General features: G+C 34.4%; 1 protein-coding gene across 1 annotated transcript in view; it reads left to right on the top strand.

Moving 5' to 3' along the window:
• Positions 1-4,825: 4,825 nt before the first annotated feature.
• The window catches only part of LOC132702622 (tubby-related protein 4), a 32,079-nt gene continuing 17,467 nt past the window's right edge, over positions 4,826-19,437 (top strand). The window contains exons 1-2 of the mRNA XM_060671387.1: positions 4,826-5,113; positions 18,539-18,703. Coding sequence (XP_060527370.1) covers positions 5,018-5,113; positions 18,539-18,703 — 261 coding nt within the window. The 5' untranslated portion in view covers positions 4,826-5,017. The remainder of the gene's footprint in view (positions 5,114-18,538; positions 18,704-19,437) is intronic.

Raw genomic sequence — 19,437 nt, 5'->3', positions numbered from 1 at the left:
AAATTCTTGCATATAATCAATTCTTCCACCAACGAAAAGTCTGGGATTCGATAGAAATCAACCAAACAATCTTAGCCCCGACTCAAGTCTGTACCTGTCACCAATATGGGAATCAGTCATCCGACAAATAAACGTATTATAAGTTGCCGGACACGATTATGAAACCGACCAAACTAAAATCCTTGCTTTTACCAAAACAACACTGACCAGGACTCAGGTCTTTATCTTTCAATAATCAGTCATCCGAAATAACGTTCATGCCCCTCCTTTTGCCAGTTTCAGTAAAGCTCTAAAGAAGCCAGAAAAGTGATTGGGAAAACTTCAGCAAGTTTAATTAATCAACAATCGCAGCAGGAGGATTCCAGATGTTTAAATAGTATTACACTAACCTGTGGAAGTTCCTTTGACTAAAGAACAAATTTTAATTTTAAAAATTCTGCGAAGTTTGTAGTAGTGTTCAGGCAGGGCTCCCTGAAGCCACAACTGTTTTGTATCGTAAATACCAACAGAAAAAAAATTGAAATCTCATAGATGTGACAATAACCTTCCATTTATTTTTTTTTATAAATTAAATAAAAATAAACACAAAATTTATAACTTAGAAATTGTTTTAATCAATTTTAAATTATAACAAACCATTAAAAAAATATAATTATTTTTAATTATATTTTATTATTTTATTATATTTTTAATTATCTGTCCAGGTTTAGTGAACGACAGTTCGTTTCAAAAGTTATCAGAAAATGGAAAATACGAAAGATTTAAAGATCGTTAGGGTGTGCAATTTAAAATTATTTTAAAGTATACAAGGTGGCTTAGAAAAGCGTAACGGATAAAACATACATTTTTTAAATTAATATTAATACATACGTAAACCTATTAGTTTTTCCAATGTTTTAAATTTTCTAAAAAAAACTAATTTTCATACAACACAAAAAATTACCATAGCACCATTACTTTTAAAGATCACTCGCATATGATATTAGCATTATTTGAAGGAATTTGAATTGGATGCTGCAGGATGTTCAAAATAAACGAAATATTTTTTTAAATTTTCTTCTATATATATTTTTTTGAAAGATCTTACAAAAACCTGCAACTTTTATTAAATGTCATATACCTATTTTTAATATTTTGGGATTTATTTTTTCCTTCTGTCTGTCCAACGCTATTGATATAACATGAGGGGGCCATGACAAAATGACATTATCAAATTTTTATGATAACCGAGTAAATAAATTCGTAAATTTCATTGTGGAGCCAGTAAATTAAAAAAAAAACTAAGTATGGATTTTCCTAAAGCAGAAGTAATTGATATGGTTTATATAGTGCGCTTTCTGATTGAATGTCAATAATTAAGGGGGAGATTTTTGGGTCCATTCTAAAAAGAAATCATGAACATATGAACATATGTATGTCTTAAACGTTTTAACTTTTGAAATACAGGGTGATAAAGTTTTCAAAAATAAAATCTGTAATATCACTTTAATAATATTTGGCACACATTGCACAATTAAAAAAATATATACACCAGTTGCGGGGGTACGGAATTTCACCTGTAAATTTTGTCAGACATTGATGGTACGCCACTGATTTCTCTTAAAATAAAAATTATTCTTACTCCAATTATTTCTAAAGAAATTTAATTTCTTGATTTTTTCAATCCGATATACGGTTTTCGTCAATGATTTTTTGGACAAAATTGCACAGAGCTATACTATTTACAGTGATGCTAACTTTTCCTGAAATGCAATCAGAAATTTTCACAAAAACCATATTTGGGCCGATGAAAACCAAAGGCAGTTTACAGAATTTGAAACATCAACAACAGTTTTTCGTAAATCTTTAGGCTGGAGTTGTTGGAAATTACTTAATTAGACCCTTTTTCCTGTCAGAAAGGCTAAATGGCCTGGAATTATCAAAGAAGCTCTACTTCAAGCCATAACTCCCAAAGATGTTATGTCTGGCTTCAAATGCGCCGGAATTTGGGCATTTCATAGAAATATTTTTAGTAAGGTCGAATTTGCACCTAGCACCGTAACTGATAGGCCATTGACTGATAATAAAGATCATAGAAGGGGATCTACCGGACTTATCAATAAACTCTACTATTCTTGTTCGCTTTTGACCTTCCCAAAAGTCTTTGGCTCCATCCAAACAACTATCCGTAACATTAGACTCTGATGATGCTATTCCTGTTATCTCTTCGCCTTCTAATTAATTTTCAAGTTCAACTGAATGACAACGCTCAATATGAAACTTTCATCTTCTTCGGAACTTTCAACTTCGTTCATACAACAACCCTCAACATTACATTCTGCAGCACTCAGTTGTTCACTTACTATTATAGATTCTTCAGATTCCAAAGAGAAATGCTCAACTTTGGATTCTCAAGTTGCCGATTTTCTGCAGTTACATTAACCTTCAAGAGAAGGTGGTAAAATGTCACCATCTCATACAAAATTAAGAGAATATCTTTTGCCACTAACACCTGAAGACGTAAGGCCATTGCCGAAGACGGACTTTTCAAAGCCAAAAGGCATTGGAAGACAAAGGGGCAAGGCTTCCATTCTAACTGATTAAACTCCAAATTAAGAGAAGGTGGTAAAACGTCATCATCTCATACAAAATTAAGAGAATATTTTTTGCCACTAACACCTGAAGACGTAAGGCCGTTGCCGAAGACGGACTTTTCAAAGCCAAAAGGCACTGGAAGACTAGGGGCAAGACTTCCATTCTTACTGATACTCCCGAAAAGATGCTAATCGAAGATCGAACTAATAAAAAGAATACAAAAGGTATTAAAAGAAATGTGATGGGGACAAAAGCAAACAAAAACAAAGGTAATAAGAAACAAAAAGTTGTGAACAAAGACACATCGTCATCATCAGAAGAGGAAGACGCTCTGCGTCTAGTCTGTCTTGGAGTGGAGTGTAAGAAATTCTAGATGTGCGAAAAATCTATTTGTAAAAAATGAGACTCGGTAGACTCTGAGTATTCTGACTAAGATCTTTTATTTTTTAAGAACAAGTTTTGAAAAGTTTTATTTTTTAACAACAAATTTTGTTGGGTTTATATTTTTTATTTCTGCCTTAGATATGTTTTTTTCTACTGTTTATTAAAAGCATGTTGTTTTGGTTATATGTTACTTTTTATTTATTTGAAAATATAACTGTACGGTATGTACCCTTTGTTTATATTTTTATCATTAAAGCTTATCTAATCTAATTATTGTTTATTTTCATTGCTTTTTATAAATGTTTTTATGTTAGAACAGGCACCTATATATGTTATAACTGACACCCTTTGGGTGTAGTTTGTAACACTTGTCACTGGCGTCTTTGATATTATTTTTATAAAATGTCTTTTTGGTTTTCAATACTTAAAAAAACATTGTGCTACTCACAAATATGTAGCAGATTCACTGGGATACAAATAATTGAGATAAAATGTAAATATTGGATAAAAAAAATTAAATTCTATTATTTGTTACAACCGTCACCGATCTCCCCTACTGCTGCTCAGGAAAGAATTGCTTGCTCTACAGCTTGCGAAGTTTTGCATGGGTTCAATCACTGTATGTTTTCTTTCCGTGTATGGGCAGGGATTATAGGAGGTAATCTTATAGGACCTCATTTCTTTATGCAATTTTTCCCACTTTTGCTGGACCTTAATCCGATAGATTTCTTTCTTTTTTGGGGCACTTAAAGTCTTTAGTGTATGAAACGCCTATAACAGATATCAGTGATCTACGACAAAAAATAATAAACGGTTGCGAAATCATTAGAAATAGGCTAGGCGTATTTTGTATAAGAAAATGTTTAGAAATGAACGGTGGGCATTTTAAAAATGAATTGTAATTAGCGTTGTTTAAAAATTTAATGAAATTAATTAATCATTTTTTATTTTCGAAAATGTTAAATCTATTTATGTTACTTAAATCAAACATGTTATTGCATTGACTGATGCCATTTTTCACTTTTAATGTGTAGCACACCGTTTTGAAAAATTTTATGCACGTCGCCTGCAGGTTAATAATGCTGGCCGTCATTTCCATTTGCTTTTCTGTAACAGAAATGCATATCACGATATCCAGTATCACCTTTGTGAAAATTAGAAGTGTGGGGTATTCAGGACGAGAATAAAAAAGTCCATTTGTGGCTAAACGATAATACTTATCGACTCAAAATAAGAGTAACAATTTCTGAGGATTTGTGATTCTGCTTAAGGCAATCTGTTTTATGTTGATATATCAGGCTAAATAAATAAAACAGAGGCAAAAGAAAAAAAAATGTTCTAGGTAAAGTGACAGATTTCTGAAACACATTTATTTTGTAAAGATGACTTTTGCTAAATCAGGGCTGTGTGTCCACGAATTTTTGTCACATGACCTACTACCATTATTTTGCCACTTTGAATCTTTCTTCCAAGTTTCCGAACTCAATTTCCGATTACCCTGTATAAGGCTTATTGCTTGCTCTCTGGCACAATGATTCTTATTTTTAAATGAGGCTTTCATAGTACTTCGGTTTTTCCGGGATGGCTGTGATTTATTTTAAGCCTTCTGCTGCACGTTTTCCTAATTTGCTTACACTGACGTAAATCTGTTACTATTAAACGGGCCGCATCGTAGGCTTCCCGATTGTTTTCGACCGACCACCCTATACAGAAATAACACGCGCGAGTAAAAACGGAGCCCCAGGGCGCAGCCGTCGGCCCCCAGGCGCGGAATGCGCCGTTTTCGGTGGAAAACGTTCTCCCGCGACATGCGCCGAAGTCGGGGTAAAATTTCCACGGAAAACGGGAAAATCGATAGGCACGGAGGTATGCCAGGCAAGAGGCGCACTTTTCCGGGCGCTCTCGGCAATTATTTACGGCGGGTCCCGTCGCTCCCGCATTTGTTATAAACAATGACGTGCGGACGTAGGATCGACAGATCGAGACGAGAGCTTTTTTGTGTCGCGTAGGACGCGAGTGTTTTGTTTTTCTTTTTGGTCGGCTCGCGGCGACGCTTACCATGCACCTACACTTTGAGAGGACCGTGAACGCGAAGAGCGACTGTCCCATTCTATCGCTGACGTGGATGGGCAAAGTTCCGGACGAACTGCCTGAGGTAAGACTAACCCCAGACCACGTCTATTATTTATTATCCGCAATCATACGCTATGGTCGAGCTATATCTATATATATATCAATTGCATTATTACATTACATTACATATGCTGCCTTGACTGTAAGTTAAATTCTATTATTTTTAATATTCTGCCCTTATGCCATTCGAATCAATAGCATTTAGACAGAGGATCTCTTATACAGGATGCCTTAACTATAAAGTATATACAGTGAAAACTCGCTATAGCGAAACCCTGTATAACGTAAAACTCTGTATTACCAACCAAATTTGTTGTACTGTCAGGTATCCATAGAAGGCTTAATTCACTCTGTACAACGAATTTCTCACTATCTAAATCGAAAAAAAAAAAGGAAACAAATTGACTTGAGTCTCTTACCTTTCTTTCTAAAGAACATATAACAGTGTTAGTAGCTGCCAATATGAGTGGGAGAGAAAAAAGAAAGCTAGTCGTGATTGAAAAATGAACTAACCCACGATGTTTTGAGAATATCAAACATTTGCCGGTCACTTACAAGTCTGAATGGATGACATCGCAGATCTTTGGAGAGGAGATACGGAAATGGGATGCAGAATTAAAGGAGACGAAAATATTGCTTCTCTTAGGCAACTGCCCTCCACATATTCCAAATCGACGGATCATTTTAATGGAAATGATCGAGTCCGAAGACAAATTTTTCATTAACATGCAGGACTTATTACCGAGACAGAATGCGAACAGGACTTGGAAGTTTACAAGTGAGTAGTTCCAAGATTTTATGGTGATAGATGAGGATTTGCCTACAACAGCAGACTTGACAGAGGAAGCCATGTTACAACAAGCAAGACAGAGTGAGGAAGAGCACCAAGAGGAAGAAGAAGATGAAGAAGCTGATCTGGAACCACCACCAACCATTTAACAAGCCCTATATTCAGTTAAGCTGCTACAGAAATTTTTATATATCATGGGGAACATGCCCCTCTCGAAGAAATGGTGAAAACACAAGCCAAAGTACGAGATGCGTATTGGCATACTAAAAAAATTCGAAAGAACAAGACCGATTATTTGAAACATTAAATGTAGTTCTTAGATATTTATATAAAATGTTCCTAAGTAATTGTTAAAATATGTTTATAAAATATATGTATATATAATAATTATATGTATATAATATTATTATATATAGTTATTTTTCGAGTGTCTCTTTATAACGAAAAAGAGAAGTCCTTCAATTTTGCTATATATAGTTTCGACTGTATATCCGTCCTTTCTTGTCCTAAATTATAAATGAGGTGAAAAAATTCAATTATTTTGGATATTGTGCAATATTAGGAAAAAATAACACCTGGCAAGAGGCACCAGATCAAATCAAATCAAATTTATTTCTATAGACCTGATTTCAGGCATCGGATAATATCAAGAATATAAACAATATCTAACAAACCGTAAACATGAAAATAATATACAAATATAGAAAACGATTACAACAATATGTAACCACAGTCATTTCAATTTAAACTCACCAGCGCTACGTGTCTGTTTCAGTGAATGTTTTGTCGTCAAAACAACCGGACTATTGACAACTATAGGCAATTTGGGCCTGGGATTTATTTTTATCAAAATTGCTCCTTAACCGTCGATGTAAACTATTAGTGGCTCATACTTACTACGCATCGTCCATTACATAAGCATGATGCCTTAACTATAACTTAATAACTATCTCGTATTGTAACGAAACTAGAAAAATACAATTAAGTTCTATTATTTTTCACATCTGGGCAGAGGATACCTTATGTGCAATTATATAGGATTTTAGAAAAAATAACACCTGGCACTACATATCCATGTCGCCTTGACTACAAGTTATGGTCTTATTTTATATGGTAAAGAAACTAGAATAAAACAAATAACTTTTATTATTTTTCATATTGTGTCCTAAAACACATTCGAATCAATAGTATCTGGACAGAGGGTCTTTTATGCAGTGTGCCTCAACTATGAGCTATTTCCATGCTTTTGTCTCAAATGTTAAAGGAGGTATAAAAATTCGATTCTTAAGTCAGAAAAGAAATAGAATTTCATTATTTTTCATATTCTGTAGTTTACAGGGCCTTTGAATTAATAGTACCTGAAGAGAGGAATCTTACATTACATATGCATGTGGGTCTAAGTACAATTTATAGTCCATCCTGGCAAACAAATTAGGAAAGAAACAATTAAATTCTATTATTTTTTGTATTCTGCCCTTATAAAAGCTATTCGAATCAATAGCATCTAAACAAAGGATCTCTTATGCAAAGTGCCTCCACTATAAACTATAATCCACCCTTTTGCCTCAAATGAGAAGTACACAAATTCTATTATTTTGGAAATTGTGCAATTATACAGGGCCTTCAAAAAGTAATACATGGCATCACATTACATACATACATTACATATGCAAGTATGTTATGGCTTTATATCATATGATAAAGAAACTAAAAAAAATACAACATTTTTTATATTCGGTCGTTATAAAAGGGATTCGAATCAATAATATTTGGACACAGGGTGCTTCAACTATAAACTATAATCCATCATTTTGTCTCAAATAATAAAGAAGAAAAATTCCATTATTTTGAATATTGTGCAATTATACAGGGCCTTCGATAAAATAACACCTTGCAGGAGGCATCATTCCTTAACTATAAATTATGGTCTTATCTCATATGGTAAAGAAAATAGAAAGAAACAATTAAGTTATATTATCTTTTATATTCCACTCTTATATAAGACATTCGAATCAATAGCACCTGGACAGAGGACACCTCAGCTATAAAATATAATCAATCTGTTTGTCTCCAATGATAAAAGAGGTGGAAAAATTATATTAATAAGTCAGAAAAAAATTATACTTCCATTATTTTGGACATGGAGAGAAGCTGTCTTATATTACATATCCGTGGTGCCGCAATTATAAGTTATGGATCATCCTCTGATGTCATATGATAAAGAAATTAGAAAAAAAAATAAATTTCTATTTCCCTTTATATTCGGTCATTGTAGCAGTATTGATTACATATACATATCACGCCCGGGATGTCTTAACTATAATTTATCATCCCTTGTTATAATGGGATAGAAAATTAAGTTAGCAACTATTAATTAATGAAATTCCTCCTCCAGCAGTCTCTGAGCAGAGTATACTTTATATTATATGGTATAAAACGTGTCCCAGTTTATCTCAAACCGTATTTTTTTTCCATTCCGCCCTTAAAAAGGCATTCTTCTTTCAATCTTCTTTACAGACATATAAATAACATTTATTAGCTTTTTTTAACTTTTTTCAAATGTTGCTAAATGCATAATTAAATATTAAAATATAAATATAAAATTATAACAAATATTAAATATTAGGAAACTTTTCTTCAAGATAATGTTAGTAAATGGTGGAAAAATGTTTTTTTTCCACAAATTTCACTCTTATGAACATTGTGACATTCATTTGTGTACAAACTGGAAATGAATAAAGAGTTCCTTAATAATACTCAAAATGGACGCTTAATTTGGCAATTGCGCATTTTACTGGGGGTGCTCCTAATTCAATTATAGGATTCAATATTCGGATGCAAACTGGGCTGGCGACAGTCAGAGCGTCGTCTGGAAAGGAGGAAATGCATTTCCCGCCTATATTTTCCTCGTGCAATATCCGGCTATTTCTGATCAATTTCGTGCGCTTCAGTAATTGCTGCTAAACTGTTCGCGCGGCCTTAATTGGCCATTTCGTTTGATCGATTGCAAGTATTCCATCTGCAACGAAATACGGCGAGATTGCACGTGATTTTTGAACTAAAACCGAATCGATGAAAAATAGCCCCACCGAACAAGTTAGTGTTAGAAGGTCAGCTAAACGCGAAAAAAGCATAGTAGTGTCAGTAACAAAGTACTGAGTTGTACGGAGACCTAAATAAATAAAAATAAAAATCTAATTGTAACTGTAATTGTAAAAATATGTATAACATATTTATAAAAATATATACAAACTGCAAAACCAAGCAAAATACAAAAAATAAGTGAAATACTGGTGAATTTTTTATGCTGTAATATTGGTTTTTGTGTTGGTTAAAGTTCAAGATAGTTCAACACAATAAAAATGTTTCTTTTCTATTTTCATACTCATTCTCGACTCCCATTGAGTGTTCCTTTTGCTCAAACATCTATTCCATATACCCTCCAAATTAGTAGGGATATGTAACACTCTTAAGTAGCTGAAACATTTATTTTCCTTCCAATCTGATGTCGGCATATTATTTTATTAAAATAAAAAAAAGTTCTCCAGCATTGTTTGTTCTAACTTAAACTTATAATCGGTTCGAACAGTGTCATAGGCCGCATCAAGAGCTACAATTTTTGTATTTGCGGTTTTCGTCTATATATTGAAATCTCTATTTCGGGGACTGTCAAGACGCGATGACGTCATTAATTATAACGGCGGACTGCACGGTTTCAGAAAAAAGTTATTTTCTCGAAAACCATTTACTATTTTTAAAAAATTCTTGGACCAGGGAACGTGGAAGATCCAGGGCTATAACCACTACTTCGAACAATATTTGAGTCAGGGTTGATGGGGAAAAAATCTAAAAGATCCTAAAAATTTCCGTTTTTGTGGATACATTATTGGCGATGAATGAAAAACCGTTAAAGATGGGATAATTTTATTTGAACAGTATTGTAAAGGCGTCGAGAGATAGTTTCAGGTTTCCTCAATCATACAGGGAGCGAGATATTTGAAAAAATATCATTCGACAACGCTATTATTTGTGCAAATTTTAATATTTACCGATGTTTGCTGTAACTTTGGAGTTCGACGAGATGTGAACGACACTTTATACAGGGTGCATGCATTACATCGATTTTGCGAAAGTTCCATAGTCGTCCGCAGGAGCACGATAGAAAAGCAATACGTCCCTTTACCACACGAAACCGCGAAGTTCTCTCCTGTTATAATAAAAAGCTGCTTCGCGCAAGGCGCTACGAACTTTCCCCGCGCAGCGACGATTTCATTTCATTCATTGTTAACATGGGTAACTATATATCTATTTATCTATCTTCCTAGCTGACGAAAGCATTCTGTGTTTTCAATACACAAAGACGCTTACGCCTTCCGGCATGGTGGATTGACAGGATGCATCCACACTCTCAGAGCAAGCAAAAATATGGTTACCATTGGTTTGTTTGGTCAAGCACGGCCAACTATGTACGATGCCAACTTATCATTTGTCTCGAGTTCAAGCTTCAAAAATCGGGTTTTTCTTTAACCTAATCCAAATAATCGCCCTTAAACGCTTTCGGATCCCGCAATGTCAGCAAACGAATGACTCCGTAAAATAAATCCCCGACGAACGAAGTGGATTCCTTTGTTCTCGACGAGTAAACAAGGTTGGGGTGGATTTCGACGGGACCGGGGGCGAGTTCGAAATAAAATGGGGTGGAACTGAGGCCGCATTATCGGCGCATTTAAAATGCAAATTAACCCAACGACCGCATCGTAGATTTTCGTCGCGGAAACAATCGCCAGGAAGTTGTAAATTTTCGGAGGCACGAAATACGAACCTTTCGAAAGTTTTGATTTACCGAACCGCAGTTTGGCTTTGCTCGCAAAAAGCACGTCATTCGAATCGGACGTTTTACACGATTCATTTCAGTCGTTTCACCGTTTCGGAAAGTCTCCGCGGAATAAAGCAAACGATTGAATGCCAAATAGAAAAGACAGTATAATCCGAATACGAATTAGCAAAAGGTTCCTCGTTTTAAAGATACATTACGTATATCGGGTGCTAAATCCGCAGAGGACACATGAATTCCTGTACATACGATCCAAAAAAATATGGGTTAACTTTATCGAAGGATACTGCAACCCGCATTCAAAAGAATATTTTTTTAATACCCCGTGAAAATCTTTTTGAATATTTTATCGTCATTATCGCCCCTTATTTATTACACCCACCGGCTAGGGTAAAAGTTGACGTCTGACAAAACAAACTTATTGAAATTTTATGAACGACAACGTCGACAACTTCATCTTGTAAAGAAGCACTGTATTAAAGTATTTTTGACGTTTTTTCTATCTGGAATTTAAAACTTACTTATTCTATGGACCACTCTATATAGAATTTTTCGAAGAAACTTCCACAGGCTACTGTAACTCTATTTACCTCCTGCATCGGTTGTTTATAAATAAAACTTGCTGACGTTTCGTCAATCATCCTGCTGGCTTCTTCAGAGCTCAACTGAACCTGACGATTGGCGAAATGTCAGCAAGCATAATTTGTAAACCGACCAGAAGATTTTTACATAGCATTCATTTAACATTTCTTAACCTTCGTCATAGAAATGACAAGTTATAGATAAGTGAAAATTCATTTTTTAGCAAAATAGGTAGGGTTTATACCCGAGGATGGTAATGAAATCAATTTTGCGCTGGCTGGACTCAATGTGCAACAACCTTGAGGTAACACACTTTTATGGTCGCTAACCCCAGCCTATGTTGCAAATTTTTCTCTTAGCCACATGAGAACCACATAATAAAGTACTTTAAACTCTGCAGAATCGTGGATCTGGCTTTTGGACTCACTGCCTCAGGGGGTGTTGAAATGTACCCCACTCATGGCTCCACCAAATCTTTTGTTGCATTGGTGTAGCAGAAAATTCTTGTATTGATTGTTCGTCTTTTCCGGTGTAATCTGTTCAAATTGTTAAAACGAAACAAAAGTTTAAAACACAAGCAGTTTAATAATTGTTGCTGACACATAGTATTTCCACAATATTTTTTTCCAACCGCATTTCCTTTTATTAGACGTGCAATCCTGCCTTCTCCAAACAAAAGCCTGTACCTGTACCTTGTACGCCTCTCTAGGAGTTAGCAGGAATTTTTTAAATAAAAGTCAAATGTATTTATTTAGGACTTTAAAAAGTGCCAAAAAAGTTCAAATACCTACTGCCATTTTGAAATATATATTGTTATTTAACATTTACTATTGGCTTCTATTAAAATATACAGACAAATATAAAAATTTTTGTAATTCCTGCAAAACCCAAAATTTATGGCCATATGTGATGAAGAGTTGGTCCCAGATTTTTTATCCCCGCCTTCCAAATTTGATACCTTTCATATAGGGAATTGTCAGAAAAATGTACAACCAAACTAATATCTAGGTCACTCGCTTGCTCCTAGAACTCTAGTCAACTCTTCCAGTTCTACAGGTATATTCCATTGCCTAGAGGTACATATTGAGTTGAAGGAAACTTCTAAGGCACCTTCGGCATTTCTAAAATAACATTACCATAATTGACATTTATTAATACTTATATAGTTTCGGTCTTACAGTGTAATGTATTACACATTTCTACAAATATTTATCTTTTAGACATGCTTGCAGGTCTTAAATTTCTTGTCTTGTATTTGATCCTGTAAGTGTTCATGGTGTTGTCCCTTCCCTAACATGGATATTCCATTCTCTGTTTCTGTACATCTGAAATTTGCAACATTGGATCAAAATTGCTACGCCGCTAGCATACATTTTGCATAAGTAAACAGAATATTAGCGGAGAACCCTCGAAAGTAAAATATGGTTTCTGGGGTTTGTCGTGTAATTACACCACGAGCTTCTACAACCTGAACTGGATTTAATGGAAATAGTAAACATTAACAGGCTGTGGAAAATGAGGTGACAACTATTCTGGTGAACTACCAACAAAAATGTAATAACCAATTTATCACTTTTTTCTATAGCCTTCTGAAACTCGTTCAGTTGCTCAAGGAGTTACAGAGAAGTTTTTGATTTCTCATGATAAGCATTTTTTAATGCACCATAGCCCATAGCCTCTCCTAATTAGTGGCATGCTTTGCAAATTTGGGTTTATAGTCTAGATACAGGACCATGCTCGAATCACAGGATGGCAATGGCAAGTCATCAGCTTTTATTAATTGTTTTTTATCTTTTCAACCTGAATATCATTTCCAAAAACTACAACTTCATTAATTTGTTGACTGTTACTGTCATCACAAGACTTATACAGATTCGTGTTATCGTCATATTGATGATATTGAAGATGTTTAAGTGACCGATGAAATAGACACCTATAAATAGTATACATGAGGGAAACTATTTTTTTTTTTAGAGATTCTAATGGCTAAAACATTGAGGGGCGTGCGACAATGCTGTGTTCTGTCTGCAACAAATACGGGTTAAAGATCAATCTTAACAAAACAAAAAATATGGTCATCACTAAATCACCACTCATAAACTGCCACTTAGTTATAAACAACACCATCATCGAAAGAGTGGACTCATACAAATACTTAGGAACGTGGATGACCTCGGGCATTGACTACACCAAGGAAATAAAAACCCGAATTGTAGCAACACGAACAGCGTTTGTCAGGCTTAAAAAGTTCTTCACCAACAGAGACCTAAGTTTGACTCTGCGGCTAAGAATGCTCAGGTGTTATGTGTTTTCCGTCCTTTTGTATGGTATGGAAGCATGGACGCTGAAGCAGGTGCATATAAATAAACTGGTCGCATTTGAGCTCTGGTGTTACAGAAGGATCCTGAGGATATCGTGGACGGAAAGGGTCTCAGATGTGCACAGAAGGATGGGATGTGAACCGGAAATTCTGGTGAAAATCAAAAAACGAAAATTTGAATACATGGGACATCTAATGAGGGGCCCGAGATATGGCTTGCTACAACTAATTATTCAGGGAAAAATCCGAGGAAAAAGACGTGTCGGAAGGCGAAAAATATCCTGGCTCAGGGATTGGTTCGGATGTAGCAACACCGAGCTGTTTAGAGTGGCTGTCAACAGGTTCCGCATTGACATGATGGTTTCCAACCTTCGATAGAAGATAGAATTTTAAGAAGAAGAAGGGAAACTAGTATACGATCTTGAGGTACTCCGGATCTAGCAATACAAATATGAAAGTTTTCCCACTGACAACGGCTATGAACAGCAGCAAGCCCTGACTGGTTTTCGCGTAATATTTTATTTTCGATGACAAAATTTCTTTTTTGGAGTTCCTACTACTTTCTGTAGGGAAAAATCCGAGGAAAAAGACGTGTCGGAAGGCGAAAAATATCCTGGCTCAGGGATTGGTTCGGATGTAGCAACACCGAGCTGTTTAGAGTGGCTGTCAACAGGGTCCGCATTGACATGATGGTTTCCAACCTTCGATAGAAGATAGAATTTTAAGAAGAAGAAGGGAAACTAGTATACGACCTTGAGGTACTCCGGATCTAGCAATAAAAATATGAAAGTTTTCCCACTGACAGCGGCTATGAACAGCAGCAAGCCCTGACTGGTTTTCGCGTAATATTTTATTTTCGATGACAAAATTTCTTTTTTGGAGTTCCTATTACTTTCTGCAGAATTTTTGAGAAGGGGCATAATTTCTGCCTGTTTGCAAATGAGTGGGAAGTAAGAAAATAAGATACATTCTTTAAAGATGTCGTTATATAGAGCAGAGCAACATAATGCAATGAGAGTTCTATTAATTTTATCAATTTTATTGAGATCTTTAGTTTTATTATTTTTAATTATTTTAAAGAGTTTATACCCTCTCACCAAGGTAAAATTAGCACGATTTGCAATATTTTTTTAAATATTGTTTTTATAATATTCCAAAAGTTCGGTCCTTTGGGCGGTATAATGAGATTTGAAGTATGGCGTTTCATTTGATTTTAATTATATCTGATAATAAAAAAAACACTAATAAACCTTTTTCTTCTTTTTTTAGTGTTGTTTTTTCGTATGAAACATTCTTATGAAATTTTTAATACAGTTTTCCATGATTTTTGAAGACTTATTATTGTTGTTATTTTGCTATTGTCTATTATTTTCGACTTCGTACATGCTTTAACGAAACAGACGCCATTATCGCGCGCAGTGGATGTTTTCAAACAAATAAATCTGTACGTCTCACTGCAAACGTTGTAGGTCGTATAGGTCTTTCCCCTAGTTAAATATCTTTGGGGGAGCAAATGTAGGGCACGATATCAATAGGAACAGTTGTTTGTTTAGTTCCTGTAGTCCGGCGTGGCAACAAATCGACAAGTATTTATTTAGAGGATCTATTTTGGAAGTCGGTTATTCAGAGCGGTTCAATATTTTCACCTCTCGCACGAACGAATTTCCATTGGCTTTATGTTTATGAGCTCAAATTTTGTCGCCAATTCGCCGTTGCTGTTAATGGAGGCGGAGATCAAACTAGTTTAACAAACAAGTATATTTTGAAGTCTTATTGGTAAATGTATTGTAAAGAACACTTGTTCCTCATTGTATAAAATTATTTATTTAAAATCAAAGCATACTTATTCCTAATACCAAACTAACTTAAACATTTTATGGTATGTTATGCCACAAGCGTGGTAAACGGCATTTGGGTCACGAGTTTAAAAAATATTTTATCACACTTCGTAAATTAGGTTTTAATTATTTTATAATGATCTATTTACCATTAGAATTAATAAGAAACCTATAGAGAAATGCATTGAATTTTCAATAGAATATGATTGCAAAGAACAACTTCTCAACAAGCCAGATGTTTTGGTTAAATTACTAACTGTAAACGTTTTAAAAAGAAAAAGTCTGAAAAGTCGTCGAACAAGCTAACAGTTCGATACAAATTGAAAAAAAATCGAGACGAAAACAATTTACAAGTAATCAAGTCCATTTGCCTGGAGACATTTTTAGGAATTGATTATTGACTGTTTTTCGTACAAACCTAGCAAGTGTGTCAAAAAAACTTTGTCTCAGGGTTTCTGTAATCTCGAGAGGATCAAATTCATAGACCTCATTCTTTGTGTGATCCCAGGGGACGAAATCCAAACGCGAAAGGTCAAGGGACCTTGGAAGCCAAGATACTGGACCACTTACTTAAGTAGTTCTTTCATCGAACTGTTCGCTTAGAAGTTCCTGATTTGAACAGTCTTCTGAGCCGTGGGATTCTTCTTCTAAACTCACCTTCGGCTAGAACGCAAGTGCAAGTACAACGCTACCATGAAAAATTTATTGTTTTAATGAGAGAAAACGTCAAAATCAGAGCCTTCTTTAGATGGAAAAACGATGAAAAATTAAATCATAGCCTACTTATAAAATAATTAAAACCTAACTTTACGAAGTGTGATAAAATCTTTTATGAACCACTGAACTGGAAATTTGGTGCTCTTTTCAAAAGTAGAAAAATCCAATATGGCGACCATAAGAAAAATGAAACATAGCTGGAGTTGCAACATAACAAAAGATGATTCAGACATGTCGTTGAAAAACGAAATCTGCCATTTTCGATTTTTCGCCGATATTTCCCAAAATACACTAAGTTTGCTCTAGAGCTCTCCCCATTTAAGCTTTTCTGGGACACACTGTATGTATATACGAAATTAAATTTGATGCCGATTAGCAATTTGCAATAAAAATATAAAAATCAGTTGGAAGAGATATATCATAATTTAATGTCCGATTCATAAACAACAAATACATAAATATTAAACGATTAATATTATATTTGTTTACTGTAAGTAAAATAGGTTGTTATATTTAAGTTATATTATTAAAATGGCAGCTACTACTAGGAAAACTAGCCGAAACATATTTAAGATTACAAAATAAAGACACCGGAAACTGATTTTTACGTCATGCACTCTGTATAAAGTACTTCTCAAATTACCCGACTTAACTGCGCGTCAAGTTTTGGTTAACGTAATAAATTGTAGTAGGATTAGCGATTTTCAACTATATTATTTCAAATGTCTCGGGCACCCAGTGTGGTAGACGGAAACCGCGAAAATTGAAACAATTATTCATCATTTTTCTTATTTCCAAAAATGGCAACTTTTTTTTCTAATTGTCGACACACTCTGTGGATAATATAAAATATATCTCACGCGCAGTGTATGAATTTGGCCAAAATTGTTGTTTTTATCAGGGCCTTACAACTCACCCATACATTTTTATTACATCATGGACCAAGAAGTTTGCGGTTCCAGGTCTCGTGCGTCATCTGGTTACAAATCGTTTCTGTCTGAACCCAAACAAATGTGGCTACAAGCAGTATATTAAGTGAATAACCTTTTATAGTTTAGAAATTGTTCAACAAGCAATGGTCGGAATGTGAAAACGTCTGCTATAAATCTTTGATTGATTTGATAGAACGAAATTTAAAAAAAAATAGTTTTTTTCTGTTTGAAAAAAGTTTGGTAATGTGTACTAATCAATAAAAATGTACTTAAAGCCTTAAAAAATTATTTGTATTATTTGAAGTATTATAGTATTTTGCTTTTTTAGCATTTAAGTTAAGGTGTTGTAGAACTCCGGTGAACGTGTACACTGATTTCAACAAAGCTTTTGAAAAAATTGATCACAATATACAATAGATCTTCCCGTTACCAGTTTATCACCGTGAGATCGATATCTTCGTTTTATAATGTAACCTGAGGTGCCCTTTTTTTTCTTTTTTACCTTACCTTAATGATGTCAAAAATTGTTTCAAGTTTACTAATATGCTGCTTTATGATGACTATATAAAAATGTTTTTACTGATATTATAATATATTCTAATGTAATAAACTTTGCTTAAATAAACGTGCCTTTTAAACAAAATTTAACCCTTATCTATCTGATATTATAGGAAATAATTAATATAATTAATTAATAATAATTAAATCTATTTTGTTACAGGAAAACCCCAATAAACTTTGTCCTTGGTTAACTTTAAATATTCAGAAATGCGCTTAACTATAGCCTAAACTCACTGCATTTGGAAAGGTAAACCCTAGTAAAAGATCTTGGCATATGACTGGACAGAGAGCTAACATTTACAAAACTTATTGATATAATTACTTATCGAGCAATAGCATTGTTAGGGTTTGTGTTTCGAACTTTAAAGGGGTTTAATAATATCTTCAAAATAAGAGAAATCTACTGAAACGTTTTTGATATCTGTACGCTATTTAAAATTTTGAATAACAACGTTGAGGCTCCTGACTTTCTAGCAATAGAGAGGAATTCTTCAATATTAACTACTACTAATAATACTAATAAATGATAGTTTTAATAAATTTCGTAGCAAAGTCGGAAAATACCTGTGCGCATAACGCCTTGTCTATAGTCAGTAATGTCCTATTGTCTTTAATTGTTTTCCAAATAAAATGTTATTAATACGACATCGTTTAAGAAACAAATATATATGTATTTTATTTGCGGTTACTGAACCGCTTTTTGAGTATTAGTAGTGGTGGTGACCAATAACCTTTATATTTATAAATAAAATTTTGATTTTGATTTTGACGAGAGGTGATCAAACGGACCATCGATAAATTAAATCCTTCAACGAACATCCTCCTCAAACCTACACCCTTCTTTAAATAACTTCCTCTACTTTTCGTTTCCAGGACGAGGGTTGGAAACTTAACAGGACCAATTATTACCAAGAGGGATGGCTGGCCACCGGCAACGTGCGTGGCATCGTCGGGGTGACATTTACCACCAGCCACTGCAAGAAGAATGTCGATTTTCCACTTAGGACCAACTACAATCTGAGGGGTCACCGCTCCGAGGTAATTAGTTAGCAATAAATTAGATAACGGAAGAGGGTGCCCTAATAATCCCCGAGGACAAGTGAGGGCGTGTGTTTTATTTAAGTAGATTTTAAGTGCGCGTCGCTCGGCGCCCTTTGCGACTTGTCTCGTCAAAGTATGTGGCCTAAATAATTCAGTATTTATTTCCCTAGCGAGAAGCCTACCGACTCACACTGGGGCAGGAGAGCTCAAAACTTGGCATAAATTCTCAAACGTAGTAAATATTTAAAAAATGACTAATTTCATATAAAAAAGTTGCCTATAAAAAGAAATGTTATTCCAAAATCTATAATAATAGTGCACATATTTAAAAAAAAATGGGTATATTTTTTTGTAAACTTTGTATCATAATAATGTGGCTCAAAATATACTGTTAATATTGAAATCATGAATATGATAATTATTATTAGTCATCATAATCATCACTATTATCATTAAAATCATGAATATAATAATTATTAGTCATCATAATCATCACTATCATCATTATCATTGCTGGAAGACGGGTAGATGTTATCACTATTAGCATCATTGTCTGAGTCCAATGGTTCTTCGTTGTCAAGATCTTCATTATCAGGTGGGGGTGTAGATACTAGTAAATCCAGAGCTTCCCTTGGCAAACGTTGATATTTTTTTGTCAATATCTTCTTCTTGCTTGTTATTACAGGATCTGAGCTCAATAAAAGTAAATTGAAAATATCCTCATTGGATTT

This window comes from Cylas formicarius, unplaced genomic scaffold (assembly GCF_029955315.1).
Source record: "Cylas formicarius isolate icCylForm1 unplaced genomic scaffold, icCylForm1.1 PGA_scaffold_5__7_contigs__length_24384050, whole genome shotgun sequence".
In the NCBI taxonomy this organism is placed as follows: domain Eukaryota; kingdom Metazoa; phylum Arthropoda; class Insecta; order Coleoptera; family Brentidae; genus Cylas; species Cylas formicarius.
The sequence above is the reverse complement of the archived record's forward strand: the minus strand, read 5'-3'. Positions and strand labels throughout refer to the sequence as shown.